Genomic DNA, 16,350 nt, shown 5'->3' with positions numbered 1-16,350 from the left:
AAAGTGTAGTAAGAATCAAGAGGCTGTGAAGATTGATAGCTAAGCTATATTATTCCAAGATCAAATCTGCATTAGAACCTACACAGAAACTTTGTCCAGGGAGATGATACAGCACACAAGATTTGCAATGTGAAAGATAATCAGTATTAAAATGAAATAATTTCACTGAACTTTATATGTCTAAAGAGTATTATCTGATCCATTCTCAAATACACAATTTCTTCAGTTTAGTAACTGCCTCTGATACAGCTGCATATGAATATTAAACAGTTATTTCCTGTAACAAGCTCTCCAGGAACAGCCATTTAGACAGTATGACAAATTGATGTCTACCTGATTAAAACAGCCTCTATTTGCTTCTATTTGGCTAGCCTTTCACCTCAGAAAAATCTGTAATGAAGAAACCTGGAAGGAAATCTTAGTTATAAAATACATGCCCATATTTGATGTCCTCATAATTCTAATACCTCAAGGCAACTAGAGCAGCACAGGAGGCAATTGGACTGCATACTATGCATTTTATATTACTCAAAGCTGTGATTTAAAGACTCACTGAACATTGAAATAACACCAACACTTGCTTGTGTATTATGGTGGAATCTCCTTGGACTTATAATTCTCCAGTTGATTTAGCAGTGGCTAATGCTGTTTAGCTCACCATGATTTGTTCTCATACTAGAATGATAATTTCTTGTACTTCCAGTGACAAATTTCTATATAAGCTCTTTACACAAGCCTAATTAAGACCTGGTTTACTCATAGAAGTTATCATAATTACAATATTTCAACTGTTTGCCATACTGGTTTTTGGGCGTTTTTTTAACCCAGAACACTTACATTTGAATACCTTATTCTCTGCAGAACTGGAGACAGCATTATGCTGATTTTAGAAAAACAAAAACATTAAAGGCCCTCACTGCAGGAGCAGCCTGATGCTTTAGCCAGGACTGGTTTGCATCTAGCTGAGCATGCTGGCCTGATTCCAGCTGAGCCACTTGGCAGTTTGCACCATGGTGAGTGCCAGGCTCAGCTTTTGAAGACCTTATTAGCACTGAAAGGTATTACACATTGAGCCTAAAAGAGTGACAAGCTCCTCTTCCAGCAATTACTGAAATCCAGAAATTTGGGCAACACAATGCAGGCATATACAAGTAGTTCCACATGGCTCAGCTCACATCCAAAGAGGTCTCGGCTTAGCAACAGCCATGCAGGGCCAGAAAGAGATCGCACTGGGCTTTTGATTTTTCTGCACTCTGTTTCTCTGTGCTGCAGGGCACTGAATGTTTGCTGGATTGCATGCTTAACCTAAATGACTCCAACAAGCTATGCAGCTGAATACTGAGGAACTGACTGTAGGCAAACTTCTCTCAGTTCCCAATATGTCTGATGTTACTAGACCACCAGGCTACCTCTGGACTAGACTTTTCAGCATTTCTGGTCCTAGAAGCATTGTCAGATACCCAAACAACTCTCCATAGAGTTGCTGTGCTCAACTTGCTTTCTAGCTCCAGTTCTGCAACAGTATCAATAGGTCCCTACAGTGCTATATTTGAATTAATAGTCATTTTCAAATTCCCTCTGTGCTTATGTCATGGACCCAGCCCTATGCAGCATGCATCCATTCAGTAAACCTTATTGTGAATGTGGCTATGGAGGTACTTTACACAGTTGGACTTCCTCCTCAAAAACGATGCTATAGTATTTACACTTCTAGAATAGAATAGTGCAGTTGGAAGGGACCTATACCAGTATGATTTTTTTCCACATCAATTTAAGAAAGCTGGGATCATGCTGTTTTACCTACGTAAAAAACTATTTAACAATAAGACAAAGCATGAGTCAATTTAGGTCACAGTCACACAAGAGTTGAAAAGATTACATGAAAACTCATAGTTCATTATGCATTCCTTCCTCTCCCCCACCCTAAGCACCTGTGTCACAACATGCTGTCCCCTACAAGATTCAACTGCATTTGTTTGAAGATAATTTGTCCACAAAACATAGTTAAAAAGTGTGATTTCTACATAAACAGTTAAGCCTTGCACAGATTTTAAGGTGCCTCAGAATTTACTATATTATAATAAGAGTGCTATTGCTCATCCCTTTTTCCTGTTATGGTTTCAGGTATGCAAGTTTTTGGCTTGCTAAACTGTATTAACTTGAATCTCTGCTAAATTAGGGTTAAGGGTAGTCTAAACAATCCACTTTCTGTTCCTGACTTATACCTGTTTTATGCATACATTTACTGATCTATGAATGGTAAAGTTATTAGCTACACTGGCTTCAGCTCATAGCCCCACACTCTTTTGTGTAGCAGCAGGTCATAAGCACTTTTGGAGGTTATTGCCTTTACACGTTTTTACCACATGCCTCACAACCATGATACAGCACTCACTTGTGTCCAAAAGCAAACATTTGAACTAGCACTGCCACCCAGAGAAAATCCTCTAGAACCATAGTTCCAAGTGGCCCTTTTCTTACTAAGATATTTTGTTCTTTCATTTCAGAAGCAAGTGTGTTAATCTACCATTAACCAGGAGCTGGTTGATTGCTACAACTGTCACAACCAGCAGGTATGATTGCTCTTCATCTCTTTCAGTACATATTAATAGTGACCAGTGTAAGGATCCTTCAGCAAAACTCAAGGAATTTTCTTACATTCCATTGTAGGAGTAGCAACCTTCCACATAAGGAGCTTAATCTGGGGGTCACTACAGTCAATTTCAAGATCATTTCAGCAGAGTTCATGATTCTTTCTTGCTGGGTATAGCTGCTGATCATTTTGATGTTAACATTTCCAATTCCTTTAGGGTTCATTCTGCAACTCTCTGTGCCAAGATAACTCACAAGAACAAGTTTATTTACCATACTGTAGTATTTAAATACTTTACTGATATGGATTTCAAATTGAATGTATATTTATTGACTTTAAGAACCTACTAATGTAATCTCTGGCCTGAAAAGTGCACATCATCTCCCTCTCCCCATCTTCCAAACATGTTACACACAGCAAAGACCCTACCAAAGTGCCCACTCCCTCTGCACAAGAGTCCAGAATTTTGATACTCACTTCATCTTCTTGCCATTCGAATGAAAGAATGGCCCAAGAATTTGATGTAAGATAGTAACATCTAATATGTTACTATGTTGATAAGGGTTTTGTACTACTGCCTTCTAAATAAGTCACAACATAGAGGTCAGAAAGGATATTTGTTATAAAACAAACTTATAGATAAATATCTGTGTTAAACGTCAATCAGTATACAACCTCTTTTAAGATATAGGACAAGTTATACATGATTTCTGCAATAATTTTACCTTAATTGTCCATGTTCCGGGCTCTGGATCTTTGACATTTACTACCTTTGCAGAGTTGTGGATATTTAACAGTTCATTCAGTCCTGATCCTTTACTGATCTGCTTGCCTAAAAAAAAACAAACCAAAAAAACAGGGAGTAACTACAGTATTATTGTTCTGTACTTGACTTACTACTTAGCAGTGAATGACAATTTACAACAGTCAAAATTCCCTGTAATACTTGGCTAAAATACTAAAAATGCTCATTTATTTTCACTCTTTTCATTCACTTGGGAAAATTGATACAGCCTGCAGCAATACAGAGCTGTGGGAAACCCAGCTGTAAGAAAAATAACTTGTCTTATTCACAGACAATATTCCACTTTCAGTGGAAAAAAAGGCAGCACAGAAGCAAACTCCCCTGAAGGATATGTTAGACTTGCCCTAACCTCGCAGCCAGCCCACTTACTCTTCCACCCTCTAGGCTTATTTCAAGCAAGATAAATTCCACAGTAAAAATACTGACAAGCCAGGTTCCCCTGGCAGATGGGTATAAGCCTGTGACTAAAAGAAGGAATACATAGAAAATCTTCACAGGGAATTAGCAGCCTGTTAGACATTCATTAAAGAGTGTAAATTTTCATACTGCACCACACTTTATATGTAGACCAGTACATACAAATATATATGATGTTTGTGTGCAGGAACTAGTTCTCTATAGAGGCATTTTTCTCCCTCAAGTCTAACTATGAGGTACCATCAGCACTAAAGGGAAAGCTGAAGTTGAGAATGGGATGTCCCATCATCAATTTTTAAGGCCTTTTTAGATATGCCCCAACTAACTTCAGTGAAACTATGGATTTATGTGCATGGAGCTGACCAATAAGAAAGGAAAACATATAGATGAGGTGTCAACTTCAGCTAAGGAAAACATACAGATGGGGTCAACTTCAGCTAAGCTTGGCAGTTGCACCCAGGATTGTGCATTATTGTGGTTTGAAGAGACACAGCATAAGCAAATTTCTTTCCTGAAAACAAACAAGAATGCTTCAGTGGAGAGCAGACCAGACTATATTGCAGGAAACTCATTTAATGCATAAAATATTTCAAAGATAACAAAATTTAAGCTATAACCTTAGCCAACAGCCATTCAGAGAAGATAAAGTACAATCTGAATTTATTTCCAGTTCCAGGTTCCTAAAGCATCAACATAACAACAAACAGTAGATTTGTTAAAAAAAAATGCCTTCAATTACAAATTAATATCCAATTCTGCCATTGCATTCTCACACATGGGTCAGCTAAAGATGGACACAAGTCAGGGTTTAATCAAACCAGGGTTCAAAGAATCTAGAGCTCAGTTTACCTTTCACCACATAAAACACAACCATCATGTATAACCCTTAAATGATGGTTCAGTGACTACATAGATACATGAAAAACAAAAGTGTTCAGAAATTTGGAATACAAGGACAAACAATAAGAACGTAGATGGAGCTGAAAGGAAGTGGTCAGAACAGGGAGATTTCCAGTTTCCTCCAAGTCAAAGAACTGGAACTCCTGGATTAACTTAAATGTCAGTAGTGCAAATATCCAAAGATCCTATATTTTCAAAATAAAACAAAATTTAAAATATCCTGAAACATTGATACTGGTTTTCAGAATGTGGAAGTATTTTAGAATGTTTCCCTATTGGAGGAAGTAGAGATTTGTTTTTTTTTTCATTCACCTCTTTTTGTTATTACAAAAGACGGTATAAAATACTTCACCTAATGGATCATGAATTTCAATTGCTGGTGAAGGACCACTCAAGGACACTGTAACCTCTTTCAGACTTGGATCAAAAGGGATCTGCCAAGTATTTACAGCCATTGTCAAATGGTCTGTAGACAAGAGATGCACTTTGGAGGCTTGAACAGCTTCTTCAACCCATTTTAATACCTAGAAGAAAAAAAAACAGTTATTATTATGCCATCAACAGTATTTGCTGTTGAAATATTTTCTGTTGACGTACTGTCTCTACTGTCTTCTGGAGATTCCATGTTAACTTCTATTATAATAGAAGATCACTACTTCCACCTATGATTCTACTGTCTTATGACATGCAGCTACCACATCAACCTGAGCAAGCATAGTAATGTATCTTTTAATAGAAGATACTACTTGAAGCCACAATCAGCATGATGTTTAAAGGAATACAGATATAGACCTGGATACACCTCTCCACAACACCCAAGTGTACACTTTTAAAAAGGAATTAGGGGTACGAATCTATGCATATTTGTGGTTGTCAGCTAACTACTAATCACCTGAAGCAAGAAGGAAAGCTCCCTTATTCATATGTACTGACTAATTTCCATCTATGGACTTTTTCAATTTCCACCCCACGCCCCCCAAACACCTAATACTAATTACTATTAGGCACATCATGCAGGTCAGAGTATAGGGGAACAATGTGTGCCTTACAGATTTATAGTCCTTAACTTTAAACTTTTCAACCAATGATTATGAAGGGAGGAGATGGGGGAGAGGAAAGGGGGGAAAAGCAGAGGTCTGAATCACCTTTTGCAAGAGAAAACAAAGGAGTGAAGTTGAGCTTGGGAAAGGGTAGAGAAAGGTGTTCAAACTTGTTTGTTTCCCACCACCTGAATGAGTAATTAAATATCTGTTTCAATTGGCAACAAAGTAATTTTCCTTAAGTCAAGTTTGTTTTGCCCTCAGTGTTGATAGGTAAGTTATTTCCCTGTCTTTTCTTGACCTGGAAGGTTTCTCACCCATACTTCCTGTTTTCTCTCCCTGCCCAGCTGCAGGGAGTGAGCAAGCAGCTGAATGGAAGCTCAGGTGTTAGTCAAGACTAGCCCACTGCAATCAAAAAACCCAACCCCCCCTCAGAAAAAAAACACCTGTTCTGTCAAAGTAGTTAACCACATCCTTTAAAGGAGCATTCTGTTATACCAGTTCAACTGGTCAGTGGGCAAGGCTTGGAAACCAACAATAAACTAACCTGTCACCTGTCAGCAATAGAGGGCTTAAGAGTAACTCTTTAGTTCTAGGACCCCATTCAACACACTAGACCAGAAAAGCATTTTCCTTGGCTTGTTGGGCATAATTTGCACACTTTCTCAATTTAAAAATGAGATATACCCTAGGTTTCTGTGTAAGATAGCTTTGTGATAGAAACTAGATTCTAGGCTGTTTTAAATAAATGTGTACTTGTTATATGTTATACTATGAATGCTCAGCAACCTTTGTGCAAAGGTGAAAGAAGTTTAAATAAGTGAAAGGCATCATTCAAAATGCATTTGAAATGGTGGGGGAACATTTTCATAAATTATTGTCCTCCCCTATCAGTAATGTCTAACCTGAGGGGTGCTGAATGCTCCCAAACCATGTGAAATGAAACAGCATTGACCATGTAACAAGAAAGCTGTGTGCCCTCTCCATAAGGGTCTGAGCAAGCAAGGTACTTGGGCATGCTTTCAAAAGAACAGAAAAAAGTAACAGTAGATTTAACTATTAACTACTCAAAATCCACGAAGTAACATGACCCATGACAGAAATACAGTTTCTGCAACAGCTAGTGACACCAGCTATTCAGGAACTGTGTTTACTTTAGACAAGCCTGCAACAGGCTTCAGAAAGATCCAGCCAATTGTAAGTTTTACCTTTAGAAATTATACATTTGGTTCCAAAAATGCTTCCAAAAGAAACGTCAATCTGTTCTACTCACTATATATAGAAATGAGCATGACACTTTTTTGTATTAGGTATATGGAAAAGTTTCCATTTTATTCCAGAATCTTAACTCCATTAGTTTTTAAACTAATTGTAAAATATGGATTTTCAGAAGAAAGGAATTTTCCAGTCTAGCTGAAAGTCATTTCAAGAAACTTAAGCAAAATAAATCATAGAATAGTTAGGGTTGGAAAGGACCTTAAGAGCATCTAGTTCCAACCCCCCTGCCATGGGCAGGGACACCTCACACTAAACCATGTCATCCAAGCTTTGTCCAACTGTGCCTTGAACACCACCAGGGATGGAGCACTCACAGCTTTCCTGGGCAACCCATTCCAGTGCTTCTCCACCCTTACAGTAAAGGATTTCTTCCTTATATCCAATCTAAACTTCCCCTGTTTAATATTTAGCCCATTACCCCTTGTCCTATCACTACAGTCCCTAATGAAATCAAGTCACAAGGTAAAGCATCATTATAGGAATTGGAATCACATTGGTAATTATATACAAAATTCTTTCTTAAGCTCAGAAGGGTTAAGATAACAGGATAAAAATTTGGTAAAATGACAGTGTAACATAGATAGAAGAAAAACACCCTGATCTGTTATTTCCAACTCACTTTTTGGTTTGGGGGGTTTTGGTTTGCAGATGTTTTTTTCATTTGTTTTAACAACAAAATCAGGTAACAGTTTTAGCTCCCCTAACATGTTTTAGGGGTCTTCCAGTAAACACTACCTCATCCGCAACTCCTGACCATCAGTCTGACATGACTCTTCCTAAGCAGCAACCACCAACCACAGCAATTGGCAAGGTGGAGATGGCAACCCACACATTCCAGCAGTCATGGACTAGTTCTGTGCTTACTACACATGCTTGGAAAGATTTAGAAAGTCTAAGCTTTCAGCAGCTTAGTTCATTTCCATACTTCAACCTCATGAACATTCTTTATCGCTTGTTTCGTTTTCTATTAAAACCATTATTTCACTGTGAATACAAGCTAGAAAACACCAATGGAAAGAAAATGCAATTCTACTTAGATCAATATGTAAGCATTACTAAAATTTACAAACCATTCCACAGGAATATGGAAATTGTTTCTGAGGCACAAGCAGCATAAAGAATTCCTTTCTCTTTCCTCCTTGCAACTGCTCATTCTCCTTTCTGAAGTTCACTGCCCCTACTTATTTGCTTCTGGGGACATGCTGCAAGCCAGATCATTAGATTCATAGAATAATTAAAAGCAACTGGATTGAAAATAGCCCATCAAAGAGAGGGAAAATGTCTTAAACCACAAACACCAAAATCCCACAGTATACAACTTCAGGAAAAGAATTTTAGACAGGTCTTTTCAGCTTTGAAACTTCTGTGTGTTTTTGTTGTGGTTTTTTTTCCTCCAATTACATCTCTTGCTCTACTGCATCTTACTGATCTCCTTTAAAACAGATCTCACTTTCAAACAGCATAGTTCATTTCAATCTGCAGGACCATGTTACTTCTACAAACGTGGGAGGCTGTGGGAAGTGTGCAACCTTTTATTTCAAAACAAGCAAGCAAATGAAAAAAAAATAAAAGTCTGTCAAAACAGACACTTTTGAGCCCCAGATAGATACTTCTTTGGCAGACGGGAGAGCTAAGCCATTGAAATTGTTCCTAGCACTCATTTATTTCAAAGCTTAATTATATGAGGCTTTAATTAACTGCTTTACTGTCGCCTATCCCTGAAAACACAGGCAACACTTAATGATGCACACCAGTCTAATGTACTTCAGGAGAATAAAGAACATTTTCAGATTAGAAAAGGAATTTTCACTAAAGGAAGTGATGTAAATTCAATATACTTCTTTCCCCTGTCAATGACAACGAAGTCATTTCAGTTAGCCATAAAGTCAACTCAAACAACACCAATTCACATAGCATCAGGAAAAGAAGAGCCTACGTTGCACCCCAACTCTTCACAGATCCATTGCTGAAACCAGTATATTTGCGAATGTGATTCTACTCTGATTCTTTCAAGGAAGTTTACTGGTCTTTGGACAGAAGAAACATATCTGGCATAAAAAGACTGGTTTCAACTTCTGCTGGGCCACCTTTCTTCAAAACACAGACCGTGAGCACCTCTTGGGCATGTTCCCAGTGACCACACATCAGCCATTTCTGGGAATGGAAGGCAGTCAGCTCTTTAGGTTTTGGTTTCTTTGCTGAGACAATCAAGCATAGGATTCACTGTATGTGACCAGGCTTTTTTTAATCAAGGTGAGGATATTTTTAATACCCATCTGCTTTCAGAAGGCTTCAAAATGACTGTTTAGAAAAAAAAACAACCCAACAACAAAAATAAAAACAGACACACAAAAAACCCACAGACACCTCAGTCTTGGATTTTCAGATCAATTTAAACCAGCTGAGCTTGAATTAAGGGAATTTTCAACTGAGTACACACTGTTTTGTGGTCCCTGCTGGAACTAGATAATTTGCAGGCAATGAAAACAAATTCTGGGGATGTAAAAGTATTTGAACATCTACCAAGATCCAGTCTGAGTCCTGAACAGAGGCTGAGGTCAAACTTCTCTGTTTTAAATCTTCACCAAGATGGTTTTTGTTATAAATGAAAACAGTCTTCCACTATGCAAGTGCCTTGTAGACCCTTTTGGTCACCTACTACAGTTTGATAATTTACCTAATAGAATAAATGTAAAATTAAAAGAGAAGTATTGCCATAGTTTCATTTCAGGTATATAACAAATTTCAAGGATAATAGGTTGTTATCTGTGCATCTTACAGAATGGGAACACCTACACGTGCTCCTGAAGCACATCATAAGGTTCTTCTGGTTCTGATTATCTTTCAGTATTAATGACACACAATTCTATTATCTTTCCTTGTCTTTTGGGGTACATAAAGTGGAAGATGACAGGGACTAGCTGTCAGGGATTTTTCCAAAGGAGGTAGTGGTTAGAGGATTGAACTCTACCACCAAGCATACAACTGAGAGTTTGATCTTTTTTCTTTCATTCCAACAGCTGAGTAGTGAGGACATGAAAACAAATCACTGCCAAGATTCTAAAAGAAGTACCTCCTACTTCTGTAACTCTTACCATTTGTTACTTCAAAAAAGAAAAACAAAAAAAAAACAAGTTTGCTTTTGAAATCTATGAAGCTCTGAGGAGCAGACATATACATTTTATATTTTTACTTTGTATTCACAGTAAGTCAAGTGGGGCTGGCTCAAGATCTCGAGGGAAGTCTAACCAACACTAAGCTTTATGCATGGGCTCTCAAGCACACATTATGCCAACTATGACTGACCTCAGGCATATGGAAATGTTTTTTTATATACATTTATGTATACATACATATTGATCTAGTTATATAAAGTATGATTTTTAAACCTTTCAGTTCCTATAATTGTACAGAATAAGTTGACAAGGGTTTTGTCTTCATTCTCGTATTTTTAGTTTGTGCAATTACTTTGTATAACTGCCAAGTTGTTACATTAGCCACACCACACAGGAGTGTTATGTGAACAGATAAAGCAATCAAGTACTTAAGTATGACAGCAAATGCTGTAAACCCTAGCTAAAATTCCTTTAAAATAAAACGCATCATCCCAGGGAAGAATTACATTGTGCGACTATCATTTCAGAAAAAAAGAAAGCAAGAACACCTTTGGTGTGAAGCCAAGTATATAGCAGAAGTAGAAGCTACTGAGAAAAAGGAAGAGTCTTAAATTCAGAGTAGAACCTGACTTCAGTTTCTAACAGTTTTTTAATTTCAGAAATAAAAATGCAAAGCAACAGAATAACCCAGCTGTCTTAAGTCTGGCAGTAACTTGCTTGTATAGTTAAATTTTTCCCCAAAGTTCAATAGGCAACTCTGGGAGATCCATTTCCCAACTCTGTCATTCCACAGAGGTTGCAATACTGTTGTAACACTAGTTTGGAAGTAGATTGTTGTGGTTTGTTTTTTTAGTGGTTTTTTTTTTTTTGCCATTGGGACCCTTACAGAAAGCCCCCAAAACAACAGCAGCTTTGTTGTTCTGCCAAAATGTGACTTGATTAATATTATTTGAGGGGGAAGAGCAAATACAGAAATAATTTATAACATTCCTCCAGAGATTTTGTTCTAGCAACCTGCCCTGCTGTCAGGTCATTTCTTGGAATGCATACTGAAACCTGGAAAAATCTATGGAGCATGGTCTCTATTCCCATTTGTTTACTCTGGGTCTCAAGAATATTTCTCCAACAGTCAAAGCAACAGGATTTGAAGTTAACTGCTTCATTGTTTAAGTATATGCACTTACTATACTTATTTTTCTCTTCCACCCAAAGAGAAAAATATTTTAATAATGCTTTTAAATGCACATATAAAAATATGATTCAGTACATGTCAAAGTTATACCATGAAAATAAATCATAAACAAAGCTTGGTTTTAGTGTTGGATCTCAAGCTCCTCAAAGTTGGAAAGCATAATGATTAAGCACGCCTCCTTTCAACTGTCTTTACAACATCCTTTTGAGGTTGGTTCATGACAGTCCTTATGCACATGATCACAGTCTTTTTTTTCCAGAAAACCCAAGTTTCATACAAAATGGAGAAAGGACAGCTGTAACTTTTTTTTCCTTACTTGTTTGGCATTCACTGTACAGTACATATTTTCAGAGCAGAAGTGTACTATCCAAGGCAGCATTCAGCTGTCTCTCCCATGAAACCATTCCTTATTTTCCTACGAAAATGGATACTGACTGTTTGGGATGGTGGGAGAAGAAAAGGCAAGAAACAGGACTATGCAAGAAACCTTTTTTCTAAGGTGTAATTTTGAGGTTTTGGCTTTGTCATTTTCCTGTTATTCTTGTAAAACAGCGGAGGGGCCTTTTAAGTTTTTAACAAAGTGAAATAAAATTCACAATTGCTTCCTTATGTAGCATCACTCAAACATACTCTCAGTTCATAACACACTACAGACCTCCAACATTAACCTAAACTCTGTCAGCATAACTCCCAAGTTGCCATTCTCTGTGAGAATTAGCAGCCAGGAGAAATAGGATGCTTTTCCATTTGGTTTTAGAGACTTGCATTCACAGCAAAGCATTCATGGGTGTGAAGAATAGTGGATTCCATTTCACATCCACACGATCTTACAGACATTAACCTTCTGTACTTTCAAGAATGAACTTTTTGCACCATTCTTTTTAACATGTTCTGTTACCAGTCTTGTCCTATCCCTGTCTTCAGTCCCCTCCCCATCTCCTTCTTACCTATTCAAAACTCTTCCTCGTCCCCCACCCCTTAGTCTCATCCACCTTTCAAGTCTCTCTGCAAAATCCCTTTTTCCACCAAAGCCAACACAATGCTCTCAATCCTCCTCAGCTCAGTGTTCTGTATACGGAACATCTATTTCTACGTATTTCAAAAATCAGTAAGAAAGCTGCATTTTTAAGTAGCCTAGGGAAAATTTTCCCTTCCTGCAGGAAGGCTAGAATAACAAATATAAAGTAAGTGTTTCAATACTAGAAGAAATGGAAAACTACTATTCACTCTCAGTTCTTGGGAACTCCCAGCTTTATCCATACAATTCATCAGACACAGTAATGACTCATTTTAACCACAAGCAATCAAAATTACCTGGAGGCATGGTGTGAACCAATGACTAATTAATCTCCACAGTTTTTAAGCTGTACCAAATTCATACTCTGATGATGATCACTGTTCATGTTAACACCAATTATGGCATCAGTTCAAACCTTTAGGCATCAGAATTATTTACAGGAATTTCCTTACAATACTCTATTATGAGGTGAATAAGTAAGTGTGGTGCCATATAACATCAAGTCAAAATTAGAGCTTTCTGGAAAGATACAGTTAAATTGTATATGGTTATGAAAATATAGCTTCTGTTCCTAACCTGAGAATTTAACCTCTGCACCCTCACACCACAGGCAAGGAAATCTCACTCTAAAAAATAACCACCTTTCAGGATCAGGACTTAAATGCATTGCTAAAACAAGTATAACTACCTTTCCAAGACACTGGAGCCAAAATGAAAATGGTACAGTTCTTTTGGATGGAAGGACATTAGTTTTAGAATTAATTCAATAAGCTAAAAAAAAAACAAACAAAAAAAAACCCTCAAAATTACAGAGCAGCTTGAAAAACTATTAAGCAAAGACCACTCAATTGGAATTTAAGTACAGGAGCATGCTCAAGTTTTTAAAAGTACTTTGAAAGTAAAATTTGAACATAAAGCTTTCCCCTTTAAAGGCTCAGATTTCAAAATACACTTCTTCCCTTACAGACCTGGAATCACATAATTAATCAGATTTTACCAAATATGATGAAAGCACATTTGGCCTCTACTAGATACCCATTATGGTTTTTGAGTCTAGAATTACCACTGAAGATAGTGGTACACCTGATATCCCAAATAAAGGGGAAAAAAAATCTGAAAGATTTATATAATCAAAACAAAACTCATGTTTTGGACTTTAAGAATGTTCTATTAATCTAATGCACAGAAACAATGGTAAGTTTGTCAAAATATGACCTTCCTCTCATACTGTTAGAAGAGCTTCAGCAAATAAATGAAGATACTTATATCTTCATAAATACATGCTTTGGCAGAATGAACCCAGCACAACTCTCTCAACTGACAATAATAGTGACTAAGTTAACTGTAATATTTGAGATCATATTGTCAGAAGTGAAAAAACGGCAATAAGCTATCTTAGTCTTCTTGATAAGACAGGCATTGGGTAAGTATCAGGTATTGTTTATTGCGTTCCTTTGTAGCTTATATTGCTTCATTCGCCACTTAAAGCACAAAGGGCAAGCATGAAAGCAATGGTTTGAAAATTTACGAGATTGAAATTATTGAAAAATTACTGAAAATAGCTTTGTTTGGGGTTTTTCTAGGGTAGAGGAATCAAGAATGTTTTAACAAAACAAGACACTGGTTTGGCAGGGTATTTAGTCAGTGCCTTTATAGATCTTTCCTAATTTACAATTCAGCATTAGTTGTCTCTAGGCCCAAAACAGTCAATATGTTTTAGCATTTATAAACTTCATCCTTTCTACATCATTTTGACTAATCAAACAAAAAGGAGGACAAGATTTGTTTCTGTTGAATCTTGTCTGAAGGATATAGCATGAACAGCTGATGTAGATTACCACATCTCCTGTTCATTTTCATCCACTCATTGGTGGAGATGCTGCTTGAAAGCAGGATTTCTGATCCAGAACTGAAATCTGCAGCAAAGGTCTGAGTTTAGGATGAGTGTTTTAGTCAACTCATTTTCACAGTCCCTTATGCCAGACACAGATTTATGTAAGATCCATGATCACTAAAATTATTTCAGTCTTTTTTTTTTTAATGCAAATTGTTCAGCAGTTATTGTGAAAGACTTCTGAAAGTGATTTAGAGGAGTTTTTTACCTAGGCAATCTCTTACAGGTCACTGAAAAACAGATAGAATTATACGGAACAGTGTGTTCCTCCCTCTCCCTCAAAAATCCCTGCGAGAATTAGCACCTACTGCTATCATCACTTCTTAATATCAGCCTTTGGCTCTTGTGCAGACCACAGGCCATCTAGCTTGCAGATGAGGAGTCCATTATTTGCTCAAAGGGAATGACAAGGTGAGACAGGCAGGAGGGCTACTGAAATCCTCTGCTTAAAACCTTACTCAAAGACAGACTAACCATTCAAGCAAAAGCTGGTATTTTTGCAAACAGGAAAGTGCCAAGAAATTCAGAAGCCAGGGGTAGGCAGCAACACCACAGTTCATGCGAGCAACACTTAAGAACATGATGCTGCCTACCACCTACAAGTGGCTTTTTCTGCTCACTTTCACCTCTGAACACCCAAAAACAGAGCAATCAAATAAAAACTTAATCCTAAAACTTCAATCCTGGCAAGGAGCATTTCCCACTGGCAGTACCCCTTCTGTAAAAAGGGATTTCACAGAGTCTCATAGAGACATGTTTTACCCTTAATACACAAATAAGAGCAAAATGCAGGTCAGGAACTACGTAATTCCAACAACTAATTTCTTTTCCTCAGGCTAACTTTTGGAGGATAAATCCTTTGGAAAGTTCCTCCTTTTGATCATTATTGCCAATACCTTATAACATCCCCAATAAGAACTTCAATATTTCTAGACAACAACAGTAGAAAACTGCAATTTATCTCCAACATTTGTTCAAAGTTATCTCTCATTGTTCAAATTCCAGGAAAGAAAGAAAAAAGAACAAACTGAAGTAACTTTTTTATAAAAAAAAAATCTCATCTAGTTATTCCTTTATACCAGGAAGTCAAGGGAAAAATATTCACAATGCTTATAAACAATTCCAGCTCCCCAGATAACTAACATGTAATTTCATCTCTCTTCAAATTATTTTCTCATGCACTATTGAAATTTCATTTCTGCCTCTAAGATACATTGGCGTTTTCAAAGAAAATAGTAATTTAAGTCTGTGGGTCAGCAACCAAGATTACCAGTAGGTCAGCAGAGCTGTTAAAAGTATTAAAAAATAACCTCAATTAAAAAGTTACCACAGTCACTTTGTGAACAGTGGAAACACGCTAGCTCACACCTATCTGTCCATGATGTGAGGACCACTTTTGTCCAGGCTCATTAGTAATTCTTTCCTTGCTAACAAAATGTTCATTTAAAGCCAATACTGCACTCTTACTCAGAGCAGTAAAGCTGCAGGACTACTCAGAGCACAGAACTGCTCCTTATTCTAAAGGCTGTCCTCCTGGAAGCCTTCTGGTGTAGGCAGAGGGGAGTTGATGAGGTTCTGCTCAGATACAGGAATTTACACTTCCCTAACATAAACAAAATTCACAGAATTACATCCCAATATAATAGATAGAAAAAGGAGGAAGAGAAAGGTAGATCAGAGTCCACACACTAACAGTAGAACACAGAGAATTTCCCTTTATGCTTCCTAACCCATGATCAGGTCATTTAAAAATTTAGAGTATAAGCCTCTGCCTTATATTCTCTATATATTAAAGAATCCAAGAAAGGTTACCTCATTAACTTGTTTTTTGTCCAAGTGAAAAACTTGACCAGAACTTGTTGAGGCAATTTCTTCATAGACTTTGTAGCCAATATGGTCTCTGTCATCACAGTCTCCAGTCAGCACAAATACAACCTACATTGAAAAACAAACAAAAATAAACCAACCAAACCACCAACAAAAAAATCATTTGATACATTGTGCAAACTTCAGGAAAATATTGCAAAAAAAAAAAAATTGCAAAGACAACATTAAGGCATGACAGAAGAATTTTATCACTTGGCATAGGTTCATATT

The 16,350-nt window shown here is 37.1% G+C and overlaps 1 protein-coding gene across 6 annotated transcripts in view; it reads right to left on the bottom strand.

Annotated features, from left to right (window-relative positions):
• HMCN1 (hemicentin 1) overlaps window positions 1-16,350 on the bottom strand; it is a 190,942-nt gene that overhangs the window by 135,668 nt on the left and 38,924 nt on the right. For all 6 annotated transcript variants that reach the window (XM_061452120.1, XM_061452119.1, XM_061452121.1 and 3 more), the window contains exons 4-6: window positions 16,066-16,188; window positions 5,068-5,239; window positions 3,319-3,425 (exon numbers count right to left, since the gene is read on the bottom strand). In XM_061452120.1, coding sequence (XP_061308104.1) covers window positions 3,319-3,425; window positions 5,068-5,239; window positions 16,066-16,188 — 402 coding nt within the window. The remainder of the gene's footprint in view (window positions 1-3,318; window positions 3,426-5,067; window positions 5,240-16,065; window positions 16,189-16,350) is intronic.

This window comes from Pezoporus flaviventris, unplaced genomic scaffold, assembly GCF_033815535.1.
Source record: "Pezoporus flaviventris isolate CSIRO_AGI_PZ_B2104156 unplaced genomic scaffold, CSIRO_AGI_Pfla_v1 ptg000013l, whole genome shotgun sequence".
NCBI lineage: Eukaryota > Metazoa > Chordata > Aves > Psittaciformes > Psittacidae > Pezoporus > Pezoporus flaviventris.
Note: the sequence above shows the minus strand (reverse complement) of the source record. Positions and strands in the feature narration are given on the sequence as shown.